This window comes from Gorilla gorilla, chromosome 19 (genome assembly GCF_029281585.2).
Source record: "Gorilla gorilla gorilla isolate KB3781 chromosome 19, NHGRI_mGorGor1-v2.1_pri, whole genome shotgun sequence".
In the NCBI taxonomy this organism is placed as follows: Eukaryota; Metazoa; Chordata; class Mammalia; order Primates; family Hominidae; genus Gorilla; species Gorilla gorilla.
Window position 1 is genome coordinate 24,853,089 of NC_073243.2, and position 26,775 is coordinate 24,879,863.

At 43.2% G+C, this 26,775-nt stretch overlaps 2 protein-coding genes and 1 pseudogene across 9 annotated transcripts in view; 1 reads left to right on the top strand and 2 right to left on the bottom strand.

The window, feature by feature from the left end:
* Window positions 1-4,188, bottom strand: part of STX8 (syntaxin 8) — a 334,880-nt gene extending 330,692 nt beyond the window's left edge. For 3 of the 4 annotated variants that reach the window (XR_008673159.2, XR_008673158.2, XR_008673160.2), the window contains exon 1: window positions 3,380-3,613. Coding sequence is in view for 1 of the 4 variants with exons in the window: in XM_004058575.4 (XP_004058623.2) it covers window positions 3,380-3,396 (17 nt within the window). In the remaining 3 variants the exon portion in view is untranslated. Of the gene's footprint in view, window positions 1-3,379; window positions 3,614-4,121 lie in introns of those variants that run through there. The other variant, XM_004058575.4, reaches the window with a different exon arrangement.
* The window catches only part of CFAP52 (cilia and flagella associated protein 52), a 63,709-nt gene continuing 41,043 nt past the window's right edge, over window positions 4,110-26,775 (top strand). For 2 of the 5 annotated variants that reach the window (XM_019013668.4, XM_063700625.1), the window contains exons 1-4: window positions 4,110-4,346; window positions 14,849-15,048; window positions 15,775-15,911; window positions 23,271-23,399. In XM_019013668.4, coding sequence (XP_018869213.3) covers window positions 4,196-4,346; window positions 14,849-15,048; window positions 15,775-15,911; window positions 23,271-23,399 — 617 coding nt within the window. In that variant the 5' untranslated portion in view covers window positions 4,110-4,195. The remainder of the gene's footprint in view (window positions 4,347-14,848; window positions 15,049-15,774; window positions 15,912-23,270; window positions 23,400-26,775) is intronic. The other 3 variants (XM_019013669.3, XM_063700626.1, XM_055367485.2) reach the window with 2 other exon arrangements.
* On the bottom strand, window positions 18,993-19,573 carry LOC101131930 (large ribosomal subunit protein eL19-like; annotated as a pseudogene).

Consider the following 26,775-nt stretch of genomic DNA (forward strand, 5'->3'; position numbering starts at 1 on the left):
GTTTTTATAGGTTGTTTTTGTTTGTTTGTTTTGTTTTGTTTTGACATGGAGTCTCGCTCTGTCGCCCAGGCTGAAGTGCAGTGGCGCAGTCTCGGCTCACTGCAACCTCCACCTCCTGGGTTCAAGTGATTCTCCTGCCTCAGACTCCTGAGTAGCTGGGATTACAGGCACGCACCACCATGCCCAGACAATTTTTGCGTTTGTAGTAGAGACGGGGTTTCACCATGTTGGTCAGGCTGGTCTCGAACTCCTGACCTTATGATCCGCCTGCCTCAGCCTCTCAAAGTGCTAGGATTACAGGTGTGAGCCACCACACCTGGCCTTTTATAGGTTTTTAAAATCCCTTCCCATACTCCTTTCTACCCACCTAATCAGCGACCCGTTTTGTGCTTTGGGAGCACAGCTGAGTGTCTCACTGTTTCACTCTCAATAGTCCAATGAGAAAGCCACTTCATCAAACTAATGAAGTATAACAGAAAAAGTCTCAATGCTTTATCAACATTAACTGCGGAAGAAGCTTGGGGTCCAGTGATAGCTTCCACCAATCTAAATAGATAACTGGGGGCCTGTCCCTTATCTTTGACCTTTATTTCCTACTTGATTTGTAAACTGAGGGATTTAGGTTCCAGAAGGTGGAGGGCAACTTAGGAATATGTATTGTAAACCAAAATAAAATTCTAAGCCCACCCCCAACACACCCCCCACCCCCGCAACCATCTGAATGGACCCCTACCCTAAGGCAAGGGCATTCCAAAGTTAACCTGAAACACTGGTTCAGGCCATGATGGGAAGAGGGGATCAGACATGCCTCATTATATATCCTCTCCTCCTTTTTGGAATTCAGGAAAAGCCAACCAGCATTAACATCAATACAGACCTTAAGTCTGATAAGAAACACTTACAATGTATTCTCTCTAAAGCCTGCTACCCAGAGGCTTCATTTGCATAATAAAATCTTGGTCTCTACTACCCCTTATCATAACCCAGACATTCGTTTCTATTGATAATAACTCAACCAATTGCCAATCAGAAAATTTTTCAATCTACTTATGATCTGGAAGCCCCCCACGCCCTTCGAGGTGTCCCTCCCTTCTGGATTGAGCCATCATAAATCTTACATGTATTAATTCATGTATTATTCTCCCTAAATTGTATAAAAGCAAGCTGTTCCCCAACCACCTTGGGCACAGGTCTTCAGAACCTCCTGAGGCTGTGTCATGGGTGCATTCTTAACCTTGGCAAAATAAACTTTCTAAATTGACTGAGACCTGTCTCAGATACTTTGGGGTTCACATTATCAAGGGCCTTAAAAATGTTCATACCCTTGAGCCCAACAGTTCTATTTCACTTTCAACAGTCTAATGAGAAAGCCACTTAGTCAAACTGATTGAGAATAACAAAAAAAGTATAAATGCTTCACTTTCAACAGTTCTAATTCCTACTTCCAGACAGGGAGCCCAAGGAAATAAGAGATGGAACAAAGGGACTGCCTTTGCAATGATAAAACAAAACAAAACATCAGAAAAACAAAAAACTAATAGGAGAAAAATAAATTATGGTCATTCATGTGATGCATTATTTTGCAACATAAGACAATTATGAGGCCGGGTGCGGTGGCTCACACCTGTAATCCCAGCACTTTGGGAGGCCAAGGCGGGCAGATTGCCTGAGCTCAGGAGTTCAAGATCAGCCTAGGCAACACGGTAAAACCCTGTCTCTACTAAAATACAAAAAATTAGCTGGGCGTGGCTGCATGCGCCTGTAGTCCCAGCTACTCCAGAGGCTGAGGCAGGAGAGTTGCTTAAGCCCAGGAGGTGGAGGTTGCAGTGAGCCATGATCGCGCCATTGCACTCCAGCCTGGGTGACAGACAGAGCAAGACTCCGTCTCAAAAAAAAAAAAAGAAGAAAAGAAAGTTATGCTTTCAAAGAATGTCCAATGACATAGAGAAATGCTGTTTATATTATATATATATATATAAAATATAGATTAAAATAACAAATTCATTGTAAAAAAATCATTAATGGCTATTTCCAAATTATAGAGTTAAAGATGCTATTTATTTTCCTTTTTGCAAATTTTCAATATTCTCTAAATTGAATATTCTCTATCAAGGGGTGTATATAACTGTTAAAATTAGGGATTTTGGGGTTTTTTATTTTTTTTTGAGACGGAGTTTCGCTAGTGTTGCCCAGGCTGGAGTGCAATGGCACGATCTCAGCTGAACACAACCTACACCTCCCGGGTTCAAGCGATTCTCCTGCCTCAGTCTCCCGAGTAGCTGGGATTACAGGCATGTACCACCATGCCCGGCTAATTTTGTATTTTTAGTAGAGACGGGGTTTCTCCATGTTGGTCAGGCTGGTCTCGAACTCCCGACCTCAGGTGATCCGCCTGCCTCGGCCTCCCAAAGTACTGGGATTACAGGCGTGAGCCACCACCGCGTCCGGCCTAAAATTAGGTTTAAAAAAGTAAATGCTAAATTAAATAATTGGCCCAAATAACCTAGATTCCAGGTAACTCAACTTTGTTCTTGGAATCCATTCTTCTAATATCCAGGATGTGGGCAACTTAAACAATTATAAACTATATTAGATATAACAACGTAAGACACATATTCCAACAAGAACGTTATAGAGCTGTAATATGTTTTTAATTATTAAGCAGAAAGGTCAAGTCTATGTTCAATAACAATATGTTCCTTGGGATCAAAAGTTGCATCTTTCATCATGCAGTCTTCGGGATTAACTGCTAAATAAATCACCCTTATCAGCTATTGTTTTACTGCAGAAGCTACTGCTAAAGGAAAAGACCTCATGATATTAACTCAAGAAAGTGCAAAATGCCTTATAAACAAGTGCACAATTTCCCTCCCAGGTTCCTGTATCTGGAAGGGCCCCCAAGATCTAGGTCTTAGCCCCAGCTGGTTACTAACTGGCTGGTGGCCATGGATTCTGAACCTCGGTTTCTCCACCTGTGAAATAAGGGGGTTTACCGGGATGGACTGTCATGCTACAAAAACGTTATTTCGACTTCACTTTTATAGGAGTCCAGGGAAGCCTGCACCGGCCAGCTCCACAACCAGGATGGGCGGGAAATCCCCGCAACGAGATGCAGCCCAGAAAAGCTAAAGGAATACTCAGAGATTTGGCTTAAGTCCTCAGCTCTCCAGCGGACCACCTGGTCTCCTTCCCGGGCCACCCTTGCAAGGACCAAGTGTGGCGGGATGTGGCTGAGCCCCCTCAGTAAAGGAAAGGTCTCGCTGCCCCTCCCCTCACCCCGAAAGGCCACCAGCGGCAATGCGAAGTGATCGCCTGCTCCCCGGAAGCCCGGCCTCCCCGAAGGTCCCTCCACGCACCGCCGCCCTCACCCGGGACTCACCAGGGGTCCGGTGCCATCCTGCAGACTCCGCCCACCGCTCGGACTCTTCCTGCTCTTAGCAGCTGACTACGGCGGCCCGCGCGGCTCACTCCCCGCAGTTCGTCCCGTGCGCGACCGGAGCCTGGAGTTTGCAAAGTGAGTAGCTAGGGCCTCAGAACTATAATGAGAGAAAGCAAAGCGCTCCCCTGGGGACAGTACACTGGAGCAATCTACTCCCACCAAGAGACGCGAACTGCTGAGCTCAGTTAAAATTGTTAAATAGAAACAAAGCATTTTCCCCGGAAGGTGGGAGCGCTGCAAGACCTCTCTGTAGCAGTTACTTAAAAATTTATCCTGCTTCAAAAACAAAACAATAAACAAAACACTAGATTGCGGTGAGACTTGCACGCTGCGTAAACTCACTACAACCTACTTTAACTTTATGATATGTAAATTATACCTCAATAACGCTTTTTAAAAAATCTTTAAAATTTTTTTCACGCTGCTTCAGAGGCCCAAAGAAGTATCAATTATACATATTTTTTATAGCAGCCTTCCCATCAGTCCTGTATGCTTGATTACATATTTTTTAAATGCCATTCATTCGGTGTTTGATTTTAGAGTTACTAAGAAGTCACAGACTCTACACGAGGGGATGGAGGAATTAGTTCTGCGCAGTTAGTGCCGTCCCCTAAATTTCCAGAGAAATAGCACAAAAAAAAAGAAGAGGAGTCCCACCCCATCTCTCTTCCAGTCCCCATACCCCTTCATTTCCAAGAATGCTAATGACTCGAACTCGGCAGGCTGGGTTTCTGCGCGGGCGTGGAGCTGGAGCGCATGCGCCCGTCCGTTACCATAACGACCAGAAGACGCTGCACCCACTTGGGAGGAGAGCAAAGTAATCAGAACCTCCCAAGGATGGATAACAAAATTTCGCCGGAGGCCCAAGTGGCGGAGCTGGAACTTGACGCCGTGATCGGCTTCAATGGTGAGGCCTCCAGCATCTTTGGGCTGGCTGGTTTAGGAATTCGGAGGACGTGTAGTGCAAACAGGAATAGTGAGACACCGGGGACACTTGAAAGGCAGTGTGGGACAACGGCAGGAGCCCTGGCCAGGGACACGCACAGGAGAACCCGCACAGCCTGACCTGCCCCAAGGCCTTGGAGAGTCACTTCCTCGATCCAAGCCTCAGGGAGTGGGATGGTTTTTACCAGCTCGGACAAGCGCCAGCACCTAAAAGGGACCAAATGCCTCCTCCTCAGGCGGGCCGGATGAGTACGGGTGGTGGTAACCCTTCTCCCACTAGGTCAGCCCTTCCTGGCTCTGAACCCCACGCCGCTCGCAAAGCCCTAGGCTCCTTCGTAACCACACAGAAGGATGCTGTCTGTGTCGGCCCCTGGGACCAGCTAGGAAATCTGCTAAAATCCCAACTGGCGTACCAGTGAGAAAGGGCTGGGAGGGAACGTGTGTTTGAGCAACCCCCTGAGGGGATGTTCTTGGTCCTCTAATTCTAAGGAAGGTTTCTAAATGATGAGGATTTCAGACCAGGACAGAAGGGGAAGGGGACGCCAGGGGGAGCTAAAGCGGAGAGAAAAAGGGACTGGGCCGCTCCGCTGAAATCTTATTTGTGACTGCCTATTGTTTTGAAGATTCTGGGAAGAAAAAGCTGTGGGGTTTTATTGTTCGTTTTGAGGGGTTTTGGTTTTTTGAGGGATGAGAAAACAATGAATTAGATTTTAGGAGAAGCAAAACTTTTCAAAAATGTGTGTTGTGATGCCTGAAAGCTTTAAGAATGTGGATGCAGAACAATCACTGTCTAAAGTTTTAAGCATACTCTAGGACTTAGCTCTTGACTCTTGGTTTAACTTTAACAGTCTCCAATAGAAAGTGAGTGCTTTATACATTTCGGATATCAGATATCTTGAGAGTTGGTTACAAGATCATTGAGAAACAATTGAGCAGCCTACAGTGGGTTGCATAATGTCACTTGTTGAGCCAATGTAGAACCACACACATAGAACTCTGCAACTGAGGCCGGCGGCAGTGGCTCATGCCTGTAATCCCAGCGCTTTGGGAGGCCAAGGCAGGTAGATCACCTGAGGTCAGGAGTTCGAGACCATGCTGTCCAACATGGTGAAACCCCATCTATACTAAAAATACAAAAATTATCCGGGCGTGGTGGTAGGTGCCTGTAATCCCAGCTACTTGAGAGGCTGAGGGAGGAGAATCACTTGAACTTGGGAGGCAGAGGTTGCAGTGAGCCAAGGTCACGCCACTGCACTCCAGCCTGGGGGACAGAGCGAGACTCCATCTCAAAAAATAAATAAATAAATAAATAAATAAACAAACATACATATTCAACAGGTTATAGGAGGAGCTATGAATACTCATGAAGGTGGTCCCGACACATGTGTATTGAACAAACATTGATGTAATATATCACCCATATTCACCTTGGGATGGAGACCTAACATTTAAATGTATTACAATTAGATCCTATATGTCAAAAGGCCTTTTCAGGACATGACGGCACGTTAAGTGGGAAGCCTCAGTAAACTGGCCAGAGGTAGTCCGTGGTGAGTGGTCTTCTTGCCAGGAGAACATTACTGAAATCAGTCTGTTGTCCAATCAAAATTGTTCTTATGGCGGGTTGAACAGGGCTTCAGTTAGTAAGTGCCTATGAACTGGACAGGTTACAGTTGTTTTCATACTGCTTATCTCAAGATAAGTGCTTGTTTAGCTGCCAGAGAAAAAGAAAAACCTTGTGGCAGTGCATAGTTTATTTTATTTATTTATTTTGAGACGGTGGAGTCTCGCTCTGGAGTGTAATGGCACAATCTCGGCTCACTGCAACCTCCACCTCCTGGATTCAAGCTATTCTCCTGCCTCAGCCTCCAGAGTAGCTGGGATTATAAGCACCCACCACCACACCTGGCTAATTTTTGTATTCTTAGTAGAGACGGGGTTTCACCGTGTTGGCCAGGCTAGTCTCCAATTCCTGATCTCAGGTCATCCACCCGCCTTGGCCTCCCAAAGTGCTGGGATTACAGGCTTGAGCCACCACACCCAGCCACAGGGTGGAGGGGTGCATGGCCTTAGGTCCTGTTTATAATTTGATATCTTATTGCCACAGAGTCTGTTTCTGTCAATCTTATGATCTCTATTTTAACATTAATGCTGATCAGTTGTGTCTAAACCACAAAAGAGAGGGGGTATAATGAGGCATGTCTGACCTCCCATTCCGTCAAGGCTGGGAACTCTGCTTTAAGGTGTTTTGGGGGTCCTTTTGTCCAAAAGGGGATCTGTTCAGTCAGTGGCTGGAGTGGGGCATCGTGGGGATTGGGGAGCTTATGATTTTATTTTTAGTTTACAAAAGTGATTGAGTTTTCTGTATTTTATCTTCACTGAAAAATGTTTATTTTAAAAAGCTATACTAGCTCTAAAAAAAAGAGGGAGAGAGAGAAAAGACAGAACTTTCATAAGGCTCGGGAGAAAAGATTTTGACTAGGAGTCAGCGGGTAAAGATTGAAGGCAGAATATTTCGGGTTACAGCAATAGTGGGGGCAGAGGAGGAAAAGTGGAGAGTGCAGGGCCTGGTTGCAGAACGGCAAATAGCTTGGTGTGGCTTCAGTATCAGGGACTGGCAGGATAACACAGGAAAGAGAAGCTGGAATTAGATTTCAGAGGCCTTAGATGCCAAGTGATTGAGTTTAGATTTCAGATGGAAACAAATTAGAAACAAAAGCAAGGCCCTTTTTTTTCACTGCAACACTGAAACTCACTATAGTGTTACATTATTCAACTTGAATTTTTTTTTTTTTGAGATGGAGTCTCACCCTGTCGCCCAGGCTGGAGTGCAGTGGTGCGATCTCGGCTCACTGCAACCTCTGCCTCATGGGTTCAAGTGATTCTCCTGCCTCAGCCTCCCAAGTAGCTGGGATTACAGGTATCCACCACCACGCCTGGCTAATTTTTGTATTTTTAATAGACACGGTGTTTCGCCACATTGGCCAGGCTGGTCTTGAACTCCTGACCTCAGGTGATCCACCCGCCTCGGCCTCCCAAAGTGTTGGGATTACAGACATGAGCCACCGCGACTGGCCTTAAACTTGAATTTTAACTTTATGGTATCAATATGTAACTGTACTTGACACTTGTAGGTATTGCATTTTGGCAGGAATTAATTATTTAAGCAAACCAAATATACTTGTGTTAAAAACATTTAATAAAGTTATAGTTATTAAGGGTTTGGTCACATTCATCCATTGACTGGAGTAGGTAGCCCATGATTTTCCTATTATGGTATACAAAGAGTTCTTGTAAACTAAAAACAGCAACAACAACAAAATAGATCAGGAGTCTACAAACTATAGCCCATGGGCCAAATCTGGCCCACTGCCTGTTTTTGTAAATAAAGTTTTATTGGAATGTAGCTATGCCCATTTGTTTATGTATTGTCTATGGCTGCTTTTATACCACACTAGCAGAGATGAGTAGTCTCAAGAGACCATATTGCCTACGAAGCCTAAAATATTTACTCTCTGGACCTTTCTTAAAAAAAAAAAAAAAAAAAGCCAGACCCTGTGAATAGGTAAATAAATATAAATGGCTATTAGCTCAAAAAACTTAAAAATGCTATTAAAGGTCATGTGCGGTGGCTCACACCTGTAATCCCAGCACTTTGGGAGGTTGAGGCAGGAAGATTCCTTGAGGCCAGGAGTTTGAGACCAGCCTGGGCAACATGGTGAAACCCTATCTCTATAAAAAATACCAAAAAATAGCCAGGCATGGCGATGCATGCCTGTAGTCCCAGCTATTCGAGAGGCTGAGGTGGGAGGATCACCTGAGCCCAGGAGGTAGAGGCTGCAGTGAGCCATCACTGTACCACTGCACTCCTGCCTGGGCAACAGAGTGAGACCTGGTCTCAAAAAAAAAAAAAAAATGCTGTTAAAGCAGTGATGTTTTTTGCTTCTCAAACTGGCAAAGGCAAAAAAAGAAAAAAAAAGGGTAATATAATAAGGTGAGAATAAGAAATGGTTCTCAATTACTACTGCCAGTATTAATTTTACAACCTTTTTGAAGGCCAGTTTTATAGTATCTATTACAATTTTTAATGAGGATAATCTTTGAGCTTTTAAGAACTTGAATCACTTATTCAAGTTTTCAAAAAATTTATGTGCAATGAAGTTCACTATGATATTGTCTATAATAGCTGAAACATTGGAAGAAACAACCCAAATATCCATTGGTAAGAAGTTTTAAAAAATTACGTGGCCAGGCGTGGTGGCTCACGCCTGTAATCCCAGCACTTTGGAAGGCCAAGGCGGGTGGATCACGAGGTCAGGAGATTGAGACCATCCTGGCTAACACGGTGAAACCCTGTCTGTACTAAAAATACCAAAAAATTAGCCGGGCACGGTGGCGGGCACCTGTAGTCCCAGCTACTCGGGAGGCTGAGGCAGGAGAATGGCGTGAACCCAGAAGTGGTGGTTGCACAGCATTGTGAATGTACTAAATGCCACTGAATTGTTCACGTTAAAATAGTTAATTTTATGTTATGTGAATTTCACTCCAATAATTTTTAAAATTATATTCCTTTTGTGCAATTCGATACTGTACAATCCTTAAGAAAAATGGAATAGATGTATATAAACTAACGAGGAAAGATGTCAAAGATATATTAAGTATAAAATGCAATTTGCCATACAGTGTATATGATATGAGCCTATTACAGTTTAAAGTGTACGTATGTTTGAGAGAGAGAGAGGGGATAGAGAGAGAGGAGAGGGAGGGAGGGACAGAGGGAGACAGAGAGGGAGGGAGAGAAGGCAAGAGAGAGAGAAAATGGAGTGTGTGTGAGTATGTCTGGAGAAGAGAGCAAAGAATGTGAATTGTAGTGGACATGCGTAGTTTTGGTTACTCATATCTGAATACTATTATATTTGAGAAGTGTCCCAGGATAGGTAGGAGCTGGTTCTATTGCTTTAGTGAGAGCCTAAAAGGGACACATATTTTCTCTCCTAATTCCTTGGCAGCCAATTGAGAGATGTAACATAATTGGCTCAGCCAATCAGACATTCCCACTCAGCAGTTCCACTCTTATAGGAGTGATGCAAAGGAGCATTGAGCGTTGAGCAGTGTGGCCATGAGAGGTCTTTAGTTCGTGTCACTTGGTTTCGCCTTGCTATTAGTTCTGCCCATTTTTCAAGTGTGACCCAAACTTCCTGCCAGTTGTGTGAGCAATATGTATTCCTTCCATATAATTCTTTTTCTGCTACATTTAGCCAGAGTTGACTCTTCTAGTTTGCAACCAAGAACCATAATTTTTAAATGCAAAAACAAAAATAAATCTGAAGAAATACACACCTGCATGTTACAAGGTTATCTCTGGGCAGGTTACACACCTAAGAGTAGAGTAGCTGGGTCCTGGGGCATGTGCGCATTCAAGCATCATCAATAAAGACACATTGTTTTCCAAAACGATTAGACCGATTTACTCTCCCACCAAGCATTTTATGAGTGTTGGCTTTGTTCCACATCAACACGGATGCCTGGTACTGTCAGCCATCTTAATTTTAGCCATTTTGGTGGATATGACATGGTATCTCATTTCGGACATAATTTACATTTTCCTGGTTACTTATGAGGTTGCATCTCTTTTTGTAGGTTTATTGGGTTTTGAATTTCCTTCAGCATAAACTGGCTATCCATATCCTTTGCTCATTTTTCTATTGAGAAGCATATGTTTTCCTTATTGCCTTGTAGGAGTTCTTCGTATATTATGGAGATGATCCTTTGTCTATTGTATACATTGAAAATATCTTCTTGTTTGTGTTTTTCTCTTCATCCTTCCAATAACAATGTCTTTAGTCATTAAATTTTTTGATTTTTTGAGAAAGAGTCTCACTCTGTCACCCAGGCTGGAGTGCAGTGGCACAATCTCAGCTCACTGCAACATCCACCTCCCAGGTTTAAGCGATTCTCCTGCCTCAGCCTCTCAAGTAGCTGGGATTATAAGTGTCCACCACCACGCCCAGCTAATTTTTGTATTTTTAGTAGAGACAGGGTTTCGCCATATTGGCCAGGCTGGTCTCAAACTCCCAGCCTCAAGTGATCTGCCTGCCTCGGCCTCCCAAAGTGCTGGGATTACAGGCATGAGCCACCCAGCCCAGCCTAGATGTTTTTCATTTTTAACATAACTGGGTAAATATTTCAGCCTTTTCTTTTATGATTTGCTCTTTTTGTGTCATAGTTGGAAAGTCATTTCTTATACCTTTTGTACACATTATCTTCTTTTTCACATTTAGGTCTTTAATCTACCTGGAAGATATCGTTTGTGTAAGGTGTGAATTATGAATCTAAGTTTAATTTTTCCATATGGATAGCCATATGATTGTTTATAAAGAACCTGCAATTAGAAAAAAATAAAAATTTTTTAGTAGGAATAGATCACCCTAAAGACATAAACCTTGGTATTATAAGAACATACTGCATAAAAAAGGAACACTCAATTAAAATGAAAAGAATCATTTATTCAATAATTACATTTGGCCATTTGAGCAAAAATAATCCATTTAGCTGCAGGAATCACATAAAGCACCAAAATAAATTCCAGAGGGAGTTAAATATAAAAGAAGCATTCATTTAAGAACAAGAAGATTATATTAATAAATATTTATGAGTCTTTCGATGGAGAAGGAGATAGCAACAAAAAAGTTTTTTAAAAACCCAAGAATAAATGTAATAAGAAATGAGTGAGATCTTTATGAAAAAAATGGAAAATGCTACTAGAAGGCATAAAAGGAGACTTATGAAGAAACAGATCCTGTTTTTAAAATAGAGGTATTTTATATTATTATAAAAATCATTTTCCCTTAAGTTAATCTATACATTTAATATTATCTCACTAAAAACACAATCATGAATTTTAAATAGCCAAGGTGACATGCAAGTTTGTATTGTAAAATAAACACGAGCAGCAATCAAAAAAATTCTGACCATAGGTGAGCAATAATGGAGGACCTGGGTCTGTTTCATATTAAAACATATTACAAGGGTTTATAATTGTTGAGATGGTTCTTGGTGTAACCAAAATCAAGTTTGGGCCACTTGTCACTTGAAAGCTAAAAACTCAAGAGATGAGCTTTGGTGAAAGGAAGGTTAGCTTTATTGGAGAAGCCAGCAACCCAGGGGAGACAATAAACTAGCGTTCAGAGACCACCTCACCGAGTTGAGTCTCTGGATCAGGGAAATTAGAGGAATAATGATCAAAGCATTTTTGTGAAACATGTGCAGTCTCAGGTAGGCAGTTAGTCAATATTTTGGGGCCTTCTGCAGATGCCATCTGCCCTGTTCTTACCAGGCTGGTCAGCCCATTCCCAGAGTTGTTGGTCATTGTGTTTTCTTTTATTTTTGCTGAAGGTCCTGTTCTCCTGAAACTGTTCTTAGTGAATAAACTACCAACTCAAGCAAAACAATAATTACATTCAAGCATACAAACTTTTCTCTAACATGGAAGCAGTAGTGTTACCTTGGCAGATATTTGGAGTACGGGAGTTGCCTGTGGAAAGAGGTGTCACCATGAAAGCTCCCAGGCTCTTCAGAGCACCTGGTGGGCACTCAGAACTGAAACCGAAAGTTAAAAAAATTATTTTCCTGGTTATATTGAGGCATACTTGACATATTAAGGTTGCATCAATTTAAAGTGTATAACATAATGTGTTGATAGACATATACATTGTGAAATGATGTCTACGATCAAACTAATTAACATATTCACCTCACATAGTTACTTTTTGTGTGTGATGAAAACACTTAAGATCAACTCTTTTAGCAGATTTCAAATATACAATGCAGTATTTTTTTTTTATTTATTTGTTCATTTTTTGAGATGGAATTTTGCTCTTGTCACCCAGGCTGGAGTGCAATAGTGTGATCTCGGCTCACTGCAACCTCCGCCTCGCGGGTTCCAGTGATTCTCCTGCCTCAGCCTCCTGAGTAGCTGGGATTACAGGCGCCCGCCACCAAGCCCAGCTAATTTTTTGTATTTTTAGTAGAGACGGGGTTTCACCATGTTGGCCAGGCTGGTCTTGAACTCCTGACCTCAGGTGATCCGCCTGCCTTGACCTCCCAAAGTGCTGGGATTCCAGGAGTGAGCCACCACACCTGGCCACAGTGCAGTATTATTAACTGTGACCATGCTGTACATTAGGTCTCTAGAACTTCTTTATCCTGCACAGCAGACCTTTTCACCCTTTGACCAACATCTCTTCATTCCCCTACCCCTAGCGAACACCATTCTACTCTCTGCTTTTATACATTTGGCTTTTTCAGGTTCCACATCTAAGTGAGATCACCATGCAGTATTTGTCTTTCTGTGTCTGGCTTCACTTAGCATAATGTCCTCCAGGTTCATTTAAAAAAAAGTGAATTAAGATCCTGAATAGATATTCCTCAGAAGAAGACATACAAATGGGCAACGGGTATATAAAAAGGTACTCAGCATCACTAGTCGTCGGGGAAATGCAAATCAAAGCCCGAATGAGATATCACCTCACACCTGTTAGAATGGCTATTATCACGCAGACAAAAGGTAACAAGCTGGCGAGAATGTGGAGAAAGGGATGCCCTGTCCACTGTTGGTGGGAATGCAAATTGGTGCAGCCATTACAGAAAACAGTATAGAGTTTCCTCAAAAAATTAAAAAGAAAACTACCAGATGATCTAGCAATCCCACTTATGGGTATAAGGAAATGAAATCAGTATATGGAAGAAATATTTGCACCTCTATGTTCTGTTCAGCGCTATGTTCAGCACTATTTGCAATAGCCAAGATGTGGAAACAACCTAAATGTCCATCAACAGATGAATGGATAAAGAAAATGTCACACACACACACACAGGCACACACAATGTTTTTTATATATATATATAGAGAGAGAGAGAGAGAGAGAGACAGAGAGAGAGAGAGGGAGGGAGGGAGGGAGAGACAGATGGACCCTCGTTCTAGTTTATTCATTTACTTATTTATTTGATTTTATTTTATTTTGAGATGGAGTCTCACTCTGTCACCCAGGCTGGAGTGCAGTGGCGCAATATTGGCTCACTGCAAGCTCCGCCTCCTGGGTTCACACCATTCTCCTGCCTCAGCCTCCCGAGTAGCTGGGACTACAGGCGCCTGCCACCACGCCCAGTTAATTTTTTGTATTTTTAGTAGAGACAGGGTCTCACCGTGTTAGCCAGGATGGTCTCGATCTCCTGACCTCGTGATCCGCCCACCTCGGCCTCCCAGAGTGCTGGGATTACAGGCATGAGCCACCGCGACCAGCCTTATTTATTTATTTATTTATTTATTTACTTATTTTTGAGATGGAGTCTCACTCTGTTGCCCAGGCTGGAGTGCAGTGGCATGGTCTCGGCTCACTGCAACCTCCTCCTCCCGGGTTCAAGCGATTCTTCTGCCTCAGCCTCCCAAGTAGCTGGGACTACAGGCATCCACCACCACACCCGGCTAATTTTTGTATTTTTAGTAGAGACGGGGTTTCACCATATTGCTCAGGCTGGTCTCAAACTCCTGACCTCATGATCTGCCCGCCTCAGCCTCCCAAGTGCTGGGATTACAGGGGTGAGCAACCGTGCCTGGCCACACAATGTAATATTACTTAGCCTTTAAAAAGAAGGAAATCATGCCATTTGTAAAGACATGGATGAACCTGGAGAATATTATGCTTTGTGAAGTAAAATAGGCCAAATTTTTATATTTACCAAACCTTTGCCTGAGGTAGTTGACTCCCATTCTCCCTATGCCTGTGCACTCACCCAAGCAGGCTGCTCACACTCCATGCATTCGTGCTTTTTAGGATTACGAGAATTGGCCGTAGGACTTGCTGGACCAGCATCAGCATCACTTAGGAGCTTATGAGAAATACAGAATCTCAACCCCTTCTCAGACCTGAAATCAGAATCTGCATTTTAACAGGATCCCTCAGGGATTTTTATAAACATCAAAGTTTAAGATGTGATTACTAGATGAACGTTTTGTCAGTGAAATAAAATTACCTATTTCCCCAACTTCTTTTAGCTGAACTAAGGCATATTTTTAAAGTGTTGGCTGTGTGCGGTGGCTCACACCTGTAATCCCAGCACTTTGGGAGGCTAAGGTGGGCGGATCACGAGGTCAGGAGTTCAAGACCAGCCTGACCAACATGGTGAAACCCCGTCTCTACTAAAAATACAAAAAAAAAATCAGTCAGGTGTGGTGGCGGGTGCCTGTAATCCCAGCTACTCGGGAGGCTGAAGCAGGAGAATCACTTGAACCCAGGAGGTGAAGGTTGCAGTGAGCCAAGACTGCACCATTGCACCCCAGGCTGGGTGACAAGTGCAAGACTCTGTCACACACACACAAAAAAAGTGTTGTGTTTTGTACTCAAGTAGAAAATTCCTGGCCACTTCTGCACCTGATTATTATTACTGTGAATCTCTCTCTTTTAGGACATGTGCCCACTGGTCTCAAATGCCATCCTGACCAGGAGCATATGATTTATCCTCTTGGTTGCACAGTCCTCATTCAGGCAATAAATACTAAAGAGCAGAACTTCCTACAGGGTCACGGCAACAACGTCTCCTGCTTGGCCATCTCCAGGTCTGGAGAGTACATCGCCTCCGGACAAGTCACATTCATGGGGTTCAAGGTGAATACAGTGAAAACGACTCATTGTCAGTTTATCTAGAGGTGCCTCCCTAGAAGAACTGCCCCACTTCAAGTTGTTAGTTCTATGTGGCAATGTGCTTTATTCTTCCTTCTTCTTCCTTTTGACTTCTCTTTTAACTCGTTTTCATTCCGTCAGACCGGGAGTGAAGGACTGATGATTTTATACCCGAGGTTGCAGCTTGTGACTGATGATGCTCACAAACAAAAGTTCCCGCTTAAAGCTGTTTCCATTGTGTTGCTGTCATGTTTGTAGAACCTGATCTGATTTCTAGAAAAGTGATAGAGCGGGCTGGGCGTGGTGGCTCATGCCTGTAATCCCAGCACTTTGGGAGGCCTAGACGGTTGGATCCCCTGAGGTCAGGAGTTCGAGGCCAGCCTAGCCAACATGGTGAAACCCCATCTCTACTAAAAATACAAAATTAGCCGGGCGTGGTGGTGCATGCCTGTAATCCCAGCTACTCGGGAGGCTGAGACAGGGAGAATTGCTTGAACCCAGGAGGTGGAGGTTGCAGTGAGCAGAGATCGCGCCATTGCACTCCAGCCTGGGCAAAAAAGAGCGAGACTCCGTCTCAACAAAAAAAAAAATAAAAAAAAAAAATAAAAAAGAAAAGTGACAGTACTAATTGTTTTTCACCAAGAAGGGTAGCTATCTCCTCAGATGCTTTTAATGCCTCCCTATGATCTGACGGTGTGTTCTTGCCCCCAGGCAGACATCATTTTGTGGGATTATAAGAAAAGAGAGCTGCTTGCTCGGCTGTCCCTTCACAAAGGCAAAATTGAAGCTCTGGCCTTTTCTCCAAATGATTTGTACTTGGTATCACTAGGAGGCCCAGATGACGGAAGGTAATGAACTAAACATAGTTACTCATTTTCTTTATTTTTTTTAACTTTTATTTCAGGTTCAGACGTACATGTGCAGGTTTGTTATATAGGTAAACTTATGTCACGGGTTTGTTGTACAGATTATTTCATCAACCAGGTGCTCAGCCTAGTACCCAGTAGTTATTTTTTCTGATCCTCTCCCTCCTCCCACCCTCCACCCTCAAGCAGGCCCCAGTGTCTGTGTTCCCTTCTATGTGTTCATGTGTTCTCATCATTTAGCTCCCACTTATAAGTAAGAACATGTTATATTTGGTTTTCTACTCCTGCATTAGGTTGCTAAGGATAATGGCCTCCAGCTCCATCCATGTTCCTGTAATTCTCATGATCTCATTCTTTTTTATGGCTGCATAGTAGTCCATGATGTATATGTACCACATTTTCTTTATCCAGTCTACCATTGATGAGCATTTGGGTTGATTCCATGTCTTTGCTATTGTGAATAGTGCTGTGATGCACATACAATCATATGTGTCTTTATGGTAGAACGATTTATATTCCTTTGAGTATGTAGCCAGTAATGGGATTGCTGGGTGGAATGATAGTTCTGTTTTTAGCTGTTTGAGGAATCACCACCCTGCTTTCCACAATGGTTCAACTAATCTACACTCCCACCAACAGTACATAAGCATTCCCTTTTCTTTGCAAACTCACCAGCATCTGTTATTTTTTGACTTTTTAATAATAGTTGTTCTGACTGATATGAGATGGTTATCTCATTGTGGTTTTGCTTTGCATTTCTCTAATGACCGGTGATATTGAGCCTTTTTTCATATGCTTGTTGGCTGCATGTATGTCTTCTTTTGCCAAGTGTTCATGTCCTTTGCCTGCTTTTCAATGAAGTTTTTGTTTTATCTTATAAATTTATTTAAGTTCTGTATAGGTACAAGATACTTTTTCAGATGCCAAGTTTGCAATATTTGCTTATTTTCTGCAAGGTGTATTTCCAGAAGTGACAAGGGCCCTGTCCCCTCTAATGTTCTCTCTTGGCCCGTCTATATTTCAGTATGCATTGTCTGAAAAGCCTCTGAGAAAAATACCATAAAAGTGGTTTGCAAAGTTGGCTGCATGTTGAAATCACCTGGGCAGCTTTAGGGAATCACTGGTGCCTGGGTGTACCTTCCAAGAGTCCGATTTGATTGGCCTGAGCTCTAAGAGTTATACAAGCTTCCCAGTACTGTGTTGAACACAAGTGGCCAGAGTGAGCATCTGTAAGGAACATGGCTGTGCTTTGGTCAAGGATAGGCCAAGGTAGGATGTTTACATCCTGCGTGACTCAGCAAGTTTAGAGTGCAGGCGTATAATTCCACTATTAACACAGCCATGTTGCCATAGCATGGGAAAGGCCATCACTTGGCTCTACACCACTATTGTCTGTTAAAGGTATAATTGCCCTGTGGACACTGTGCAGGTGCCCTGGCACCCAGAGAAAGAGAGAGAGAGCCAGAGCTGTCCATCTTTGCAGATGGACAAGGGGGAGCCAGGACACAGCTCAGCCCGCTTGTGCCCAGAGAGACAAAGAGTTAAGCTGCTGACCCTGAAGGCAGGGTAGAGCTGGCTGCGCAGCTGTATGTGGGAGATGCCAGCTCAAGCAACGGAGGCAGGGCAGACAGTGTGAGAAAGCTGTTGATGAGAGCTGCTGCTGAATAAAATCATCTTCCACCTGCCTACAGCCCCCGAGTGTTCTTTCTGCTCATCCACCCACTCACCTCGGACTTCAGCATGGGCTGGACCCAGACCCTGGGATCTGACAGCATCCATATCTTGTTTCAGGCCTTAGTGGAAAGGCTTTCAATTTCACCCCATTCAGTGTGATAATTTGCTGTGGGTTTATCATATAAGGTCTTTATCATGTTGAGGTATGCTCCTTCCATACCCAATAGAATATTTTTTAGCCACATAAAAGAATTTTTTTTTTTTTGAGATGGAGTTTCACTCTTGTTGCCCAGGCTGGAGTGCAATGGCGCAATCTCGGCTCACTGCAATCTCTGCCTCCCAGGTTCAAGCAGGCAGATCACCTGAGGTCAGGAGTTTGAGACCAACCTGGCCAACCTAGTGAAATGCTGTCTCTACTAAAAACACAAAAATTAGCCAGGCATAGTGCCAGGGCCTGTAATCCCAGCTACTTGGGAGGCTGAGGCAGGAGAATCGCTTGAACCTGGGAGGCAGAGGTTGCAGTGAGCGAAGATCGCACCACTGCACTCCAGCCTAGGCAACAGAGCAAGACTCCAGCTAAAAATAAATAAATAAACAAACAAACAAAATATATTAGGAAGAACAATCAATGCAAGACATATTCCTATGTAAATGTCAAAGGAACACAATCTGTAGAAGAAAAATAGTAACACCTGAGGTTTGTGTGGGATTTAATACTTCAGTACACTTCTATGTATATTTTCTTATTTGAGCTTCATAGGTTTATTACAAAGGAAATTTATATTTGTGTATAGTTATATAACGATAGTTCTTCTCTTACTATATAGCAAGTCAACAACATTTTCATGAGATTTCCTCTTTTTCTTGTCATTCACAAGTGGTCACCCCTTCCCTGGCTCATTACCACTTGACTGTTTCTGATAATAAATGTATTGGCCGGGTGTGGCGGCTCACACCTGAAATCCCAGCACTTTGGGAGGACGAGGCAGGTGGATTACCTGAAGTTAGGAGTTTGAGACCAGCCTAGCCAACATGGCGAGACCCCATCTCTACTAAAAATACAAAAATTAGCCGGGCATGGTGGCAGGCGCCTGTAATCCCAGCTACTCAGGAGGCTGAGGCAGGAGAATTGCTTGAACCTGGGAGGCGGAGGTTGCAGTGAGCCAAGGTTGTGCCATTGCACTCCAGCCTGGGGACAAGAGCGAGACTCCGCCTCAAAAAAAAAAAAAAGAAAAGAAAAGAAAAGAAATGTATCCAGAAATCCCCTGTTAACATTCTTAGCTCAACTTTTTTTTTTTTTTTTGCAAGCAGAAAAAGGCTTGTTTTATTTTAATGACTGATCTATGTAATCACCGAGAGTGCTATCTACAGACAAGAAATGGGGAGCTTCTATTTCTTAGTTTCTTCCTCCTTGGGCAAGTCTTGATCTTCTCCTTCTTGGCCCGGAGATGCTCTTCACGGTGCTTGTGTGCTTCCTTGGTCTTGGATCTGTGGGCCTGAGCCTGTTCAGCTGGGAGCTTTTCACAGGCTTTATCTGCCGTCAGCTCATGGATATGTTCCATGAGAATCCAGTTGTTTTTTGAATACATTCCCCTCCACCTTCAGGTACAAGCTGTGATACGTGTGGTGATCAATCTTCTTGGATCCATGGTATCTTCAGAGCAGGTGGCGCAGAATCCTCATTCTCCTCATCCAGGTTACTTTCTCTGGCAAAGAGCTGCACCCTTTGGCTTACCTATGCCCATGTGCCTGCCCTTCTGGCGGGCCAAGGTGTTTTCCCATCATCCAGCCAGGGAATGGACAGTCACAGGCTTATGGATAATTAGCCCATCTTTGATCAGCTTCCAGATCTGCTGGTGGGAGGTGGCCTTGGCAATTTCATTGGTCTCATTGGGGTCCAACCAGACCTTCTTTTTGCCACAGCAGAGGGCACTAGAGGCAAGCCCCTTCTGAAGCCCAAACATCCTCATGGCTTTGGCCACTGCAGCGAAAGAAAAGAGTTCCAACATCCTTCGTTCAACTTAAAGCAGTTATTCTCAACCTTTGGTGCACACTGATATTACCTAGGAAGATTTAAAAAACACTGACGCCTGGGTCCCACCCCCGGAGATTCTTGGAGCTAGGCCATTAGGCCACCCCCATCCCACCGCTTGTCAAAGAGACTAGGTCTTGGGGAGAAAATGGCCCCTTAACCAAGGTTAATCTGGCAAAACTGTTAATCTCTGCTGTAATTTTAAGCTGCCTAAAATTTGCTTGCAGAACATTCAAGAATGTTGAAAAGCCAAAAGAAAGAAAGGAAAACAAACCTTGCTGTACTAAAAAAATGCAATATGCCCATCCCTGGATAGTCTCTGTGGTGAGAAGGGTGGAGTTCTGCTGATTGGTTTGGAGAGTCAGGGGTCAACCCTGAATGTGTGGCAGGGGTTTATTCTACCCAACCCATCTACCTTCTACGCAGAGGAAAAGAAACAAAAGGGAAGCTGCCAATTATAGTGGACATCCTATAGTTTGCATGCATCTTTTTTTTTTTTTCTTGAGATGGAGTTTCACTCTTGTTTCCCAGGCTGGAGTGCAACGGCATGATCTCAGCTCACCACAACCTCTGCCTCCCAGGTTCAAGCGATTCTCCTGCCTCAGCCTCCCAAACAGCTGGGATTACAGGCGTGCACCACCATGCCTGGCTAATTTTGTATTTTTAGTAGAGATGGGGTCTCTTCATGTTGGTCAGGCTGGTCTCGAACTCCCGACCTCAGGTGATCCACCCTCCTCGGCCTCCCAAAGTGCTGAGATTATAGGCGTGAGTCGCCGCTCCCAGCCTGCATGTATCTTTTAAATTTTGTGACCTATTTATGAAACTTTTTCCATTGATGTCATCATGGTATTCATGTTGTAATGCAACCTGCTTTTTTACTAACTTTATATGAAGGACATCTATGTCCACACACGTAGATATAGATCTCATTCTTTGCCATAATAGCATAGTATTCCATTGTACAGATGTGCTGGAATCTATTTGGCCAGATCTCTATGTTGTTGCCCTTTGTTTTATCTATTTTTAAAACAAATTTGTGTTTGTGCGGGGTGCAGTGGCTTACACCTGTAATCCAAGCACTCTGGGAGGCCAAGGCGGAAAGGATCACTTGAGCCTAGAAGTTCAAGACTAGCCTGGGCAACATAGGGAGACCCCTGTTTCCACAAAAACTGAAAAATGAGCCAGGCATGGTGGTGTGTGCCTGTAGTCCAGCTACTTGGGAGGCTGAAGTGGGAGGATTGCTTGAGCCCAGGAGTTTGAGGCTGCAGTGAGTGGTGATCGTGCCACTGCACTCCAGCTGGGGCAACAGAGAGAGACCTTGTCTCAAAAAAAAAAATTGTTTTTGAAAAATTAAAGCTATTTCCGGCCATGGCTTATAAAGAAACTGTGCTGTCCTACTATGCAAAAGGATCCAAAATTCAAAAGCATGACTCTTATATCCCCCTCACCTTGAAGATTCTACTACCCAGAGGCACTTGGATTTTTTTAATTGAAATACATTTCACATATCATAAAATTGACCCGTGTTAAGGTGTACAGTTGAGTGGTTTTTAATGTGTTCACAAGGTTTGCAATCATCATCCACAATTTTAGAATGTTTTCAACACCCCAAAAAGAAACCCCATATCCAGCTAGGCACGGTGGCTCACGCCTGTATTCCCAGCAATTTGGGAGGCTGAGGCAGGTGGATCGCCTGAGGTCAGGAGTTCGAGAACAGCCTGGCCAACATAGTGAAACCCCGTCTCTACTAAAAATGCAAAAAAATTAGCTGGGCGTGGTGGTGGGCCCCTGTAACCCCAGCTACTAGGGAGGCTGAGGCAGGAGAATCGCTTGAACCCAGGAGGCAGAGGTTGCAGTGAGCCAAGATTGCCCCATTGCACTCCAGCCTAGGCAACAAGAGCAAAACTCCGTCTCAAAAAAATTAAAAAATAAAAAGAAACCCTGTACCCATTAGCAATCACTCTCCATCCCTCCTCCTCCAAGCCCCAGGCAACCACTAATCGACCACCTGTCTCTAGCTTTGCCTATTCTAAAACATTTCTCATAAGTAGAATCATACAATATGTGGTCTTTTGTGACTGGCTTCTTTCACTTAGCATAATGTTTTCAAAGTTTATCCATTTGTGGCATGCACAGTATTTCATTTTTTATCATCAAATAGTATTCCATTGTGTAGACAGCCTACATTATCTTCATCTATGCATCAGCTGATGGACTTTGAGTCATTTCCACTTCTAAACTATTATTAATAGTGGCGCTATGAACATTCATGTACAAGATTTTGTGTGGACAGGTCTTCATTTCTCTTGGATACGAGGCACTTCTTTTGAATAGTCTTTGATTTTTGGTTCATCATCTAGTTATCATTTAAACTTTTTAAGTAGTTTACCTCCCAATTTTTCCACTTTTGATGGTATCTGTTAATGTCCCACTATGGAAAAGGGAGAATTTATGGCTCTTATATGACTTTCTACCTCCCTATTCCTGGTGATCTTGGTTATACCTTGATTTCAGACCAATGTGATAATACATTCCATATGTAGAAAAGTTGGGAAATATAGTTAGGTATGTTTTACATGAACAAGATTTGTAACATTTTCATTCTTTTTCTTTAAACACTTTGATTCGAACATTTAACATAACGCCCCCTCCCCAGCATTTTTTTGTATTATGATCCACACCCTATTCAGTGTAGGATAAAGCTGTATGATTGCACCCAGAAGAAGGAAGTGTAACCCTATAGCTGCAGTTCTCACAATGTGGTCCCCAGACCAGCAGCACACACATCACCTGGAACTTACAAGAAAAGCAAATTCTCAGATCCCACGTACTGAATCAGAAACTGTGGTGCTGTGGCCTAGCAGTCTCTGTTTTAATAATTCTTTTGTTTGTGTTTTTGTTTTTGTTTTTTGTTTTTGAGACACAGTCTCGCTCTTTTGCCCAGGCTGGAGTGCAATGGTGCAATCTTGGCTCACTGTGACCTCCACCTCCCGGATTCAAGCGATTCTCCTGCCTCAGCCTCCTGAGTAGCTGGGACTACAGGCGCGTGCCACCACATCCGGCTAATTTTTTTATTTTCAGTAAAGATGGGTTTTCACCGTGTTGGCCAAGTTGGTCTCAAACTCCTGACCTCAGATGATCCACCCGCCTTGGCCTCCCAAAGTGCTGGGATTACAGATGTGAGCCATCGCTCCCAGCCAACACTCGAAACCATCCTGGCCAACATGGTGAAACCCCGTCTCTACTAAAAATACAAGAATTACCCGGACGTGGTGGTGTGCGTCTGTAGTCCCAGCTACTCAGGAGGCCGAGGCAGGAGAATCGCTTGAATCCAGGAGGCGGAGGTTGCAATGAGCAGAGATCGCGCCATTGCACTCCAGCCTGGGCAACAAGAGTGAAACTCCATCTCAAAAAGAAACAATAACAACAACAACAAAAAACTTTTAATGTGTCACCGTTGTGTCTTCTAATACCTAGTGTAGTTGAGGAGATGTCAGGGGTGGGGTAATTTTGTTGTTCGTTTTTAAGTAACCTGTTGTGTTTTTTTCTTTCTAGAACCACTAAGATGGTTGTTTCTTATTTTAAAAGCCTGTTTTCTCTTTGACTTTTTTTTTTGGTCCCTCTAATTTTGGCAGTGTGGTGGTGTGGAGCATAGCCAAGAGAGATGCCATCTGTGGCAGCCCTGCAGCCGGCCTCAATGTTGGCAATGCCACCAATGTGATCTTCTCCAGGTGCCGGGATGAGATGTTTATGACTGCTGGAAAGTACGTGTCTGCGTTCGGAGTTTTCAGAACTCATAAATTGCTATATTTTCTTGCACAGAAAACATGGTCATTCTGATCTGGGGGAACACGTCTTTAGTCCTGGATAAATACCTTACATCATAGTTTTTGTGATTCTGTACTCATTAAAAGTTCTCTTCGCTGGAAGTATTTTCACTATAGTTATTTTAAAATTCTGTGATTGCTGCTGAAAAGATTTTGCTTACCTGCTTAACCGTTCTCAGGTTCTTGTTTGTGACAGAATTATCTCCAATCCATGCTCACAGAAACAATTTGCACAATTGCACAGATTCACCTACTGATTGATGTTTCTTCCCACCTGCTCTTGATTGGGGTCTCATGATCTGATAGTTTGCAAATCAATTCTGCCAGGAAGTTTCAAATGGTTAGACTGTTAGCCATGTAAAATAATTACGGGCAGGATCAGCTTTAACCAGCTAATGGTGACCTAGCTGAAAGTTTGAACAGAGGCCAGTATCTGCCTAAGGGAGGGAATAAATTAATTTACAGATTCACTAATTAGAACCTTGTTTAAATTAGCAAATTAGGGAGGGTTTTTTTTTTTTTGACAGCGTTTTGCTGTGTCACCCAGGCTGTAGTGCGGTGGCATGATCTCAGCTCACTGCAACCTCCACCTCCAGGGTCCAAGCAATTCTCCTGCCTCAGCCTCCCAAGTACCTGGGATTACAGGTGCCCGCCAACACACCCGGCTAATTTTTGTATTTTTAATAGAGACAGGGTTTCACCATATTGGCCAGGTTGGTCTCCAACTCCTGACCTCAGGTGCCTGTTTGGAGTTTGAAGGGAAGGTTAAATATGAATTTTACAAATCCTTTTTTAATGTTATATACCAGTTCAAAGGGCAAGAAATCAGAAAATACAGAGTTGAAGTATGTGTTCAGTAGAACTATTTTTTTCAACCCATCTTGGAAAGGTACACATGGTTGGTTACTCTTCCAGCCAGAGAAGAGAATTTGTGCAGGTCTACAACTATATTGTTTCCTGTCCCCGCTTTATGATATGCAACTTACATTTGCTCCATGGCTAATTATGAGGAACGATTCATTCAGAGGCCATGAAGCTAATTGACCGGCACGAAAGCCAGCCCTACCAAGCAACCTAAAGCAACTGACCACGGGCTGTGGCGACGCTCTTCAACTTTTTTCAGATTTGCAGAGTGATTTGACTAAGCCAGGGTTTTGTAGGGTTCTTTCTGCTCCTTCGCAGCCCCTTAAGCAGCAGGCATTGGTCCATTCTGATGTCCATGAGCAACATTTCTTCAGGACTCAATACTTGAATTTTATATTAAAAAAAAAAGTTTTTTTTAGGACAATCTGCATTCTATGTCTGGTTTGATTTCATGTGACACTGAGAACTGAGAAAGTGATCATTCGTAAGTAAAATTTTTGACATGGCACCTATGTATGCTGAGTTCTCTAACTTGGTCCCAATGCCATGTATTCCACTATATTGTCCCCATGAGATGTCCTGCAAGTTTAAGTATTTCAGAATCCAAATAATATCTACCAGGAATACCATGAAAAAGCTGTTTGTTTAAAAAAAAAAAGTTCAGTACGTTTAAAATATGTCTGAGTACTTACTATATATATAACTCTGGGAGCTAAAAAAAACAAAAGAAAAACTATATATATACGTACATAGTTATATATATGTTTATATAGTTACATATGTATATGTGTGTAGATATATGTGTGTGTGTGTGTATATATATATATATGTACACATATAGAGAGAGACAGACTCTCACACTGTTGCCCAGGCTGGAGTGCAATGGCGCAATCTCAGCTCACTGCAACCTCTGCCTCCCGGGTTCAAATGATTCTCCTGCCTCAGCCTCCCACGTAGCTGGGATTACAGGTGCATGCTGCCACGCCCGGCTAATTTTTTTGTATTTTAGTAGAGATGGGATTTCACTGTGTTGTCCAGGCTGATCTTGAACTCCTGAGCTCAGGCAATCCACCTGCCTCGGCCTCCCAAAGGGCTAGGATTTATAGGCATCAGCCACCATGCCTGGCCCAAAACTTGATATATTTTTAGATTAATCTTTTCTGCCTTAAAATATTAGCTGAAGTCTTTGTGATGTTGGCCTTGAAATTTTTATACAATTATTAATTCAGATTAATTCAACATATAATGAGTAAATACCGACCATGTATCAAGTCTTGTGTTAGATGCTAATTTGGTTTAGCTTTTAGTTGCTTGGTCTCATTTCTCTTTCCTTGAAGACAAGACTCCACACCACAGGTCTTCCCTTTAAAATTTTCCTTGCAACTCAATACCTTGAAAAAAACACATTTAAACTTACTCCTCCTCATGGTTGTTGTGTGTGTGTGTGTTTTTTTTTTTGAGATGGAGTTTTGCTCTTGTTGCCAAGGCTGGAGTGCAGTGGCACGATCTCGGCTCACTGCAACCTCCACCTCCCAGGTACAAGCGATTCTCCTGCCTCAGCCTCCCGAGTAGCTGGGATTACAGGTGCCCACCACCACGCCTGGTTAATTTTTTATATTTTTAGTAGAGACGGGGTTTTCACCATGTTGGCCAGGCTGGTCTCGAACTCCTGACCTCAGGTGATCCACCCACCTTTGCCTCCCAAAGTGCTGGGATTACAGGTGTGAGCCACTGTGCCTGGCCCTCCTCCTCCTGTTGAACTGAAATTTGGTGTCCTTTGACCAACATCTCCCTACTCTCCCACCCCCAGTCTCTGATAACCACCATTCTACTGTCTCGTGTGTTAGGCTTTTTCACACTCCACAGCTGAGTAAAGTCATGCAGTGTTTGTTTTTCTGTGCTTGCCTATTTCACTTAACATAATGTCCATCAGGTTTGTCCATGTTGTCACAAATGACAGAATTTCTTTCCATTGCGTACATATACCACATTTTTAAAGTCCATCCATCTTTTGATGCACACAGGTTATGTACATCATGGTGAGTATAGTTCATAATATATTGTATACTTGAAAATTGCTAACACAATTTTAAGTATTCTCACCACCAAAAAAACGTTAAGTATATGAGATAATGCATATGTTCAATAGCTTGATTTTGCTATTCTACAATGTATATATGTATATAAACATCATGATGTACACCATAAATATATATTATTTTTACTTGTCAATTAGAAAGAAAAGAAGGCCAGGCGTTGTAGCTTATGCCTGTAATCCCAGCACTTTGGGAGGCTGAAGCGGATGGATCACGAGGTCAAGAGATGGAGACCATCCTGGCCAACATTGTGAAACCCCGTCTCTACTAAAAACACAAAAATTAGCTGGGCGTGGTGGCGGGCACCTGCAGTCCCAGCTACTTGGTAGGCTGAGGCAGGAGAATGGCTTGAA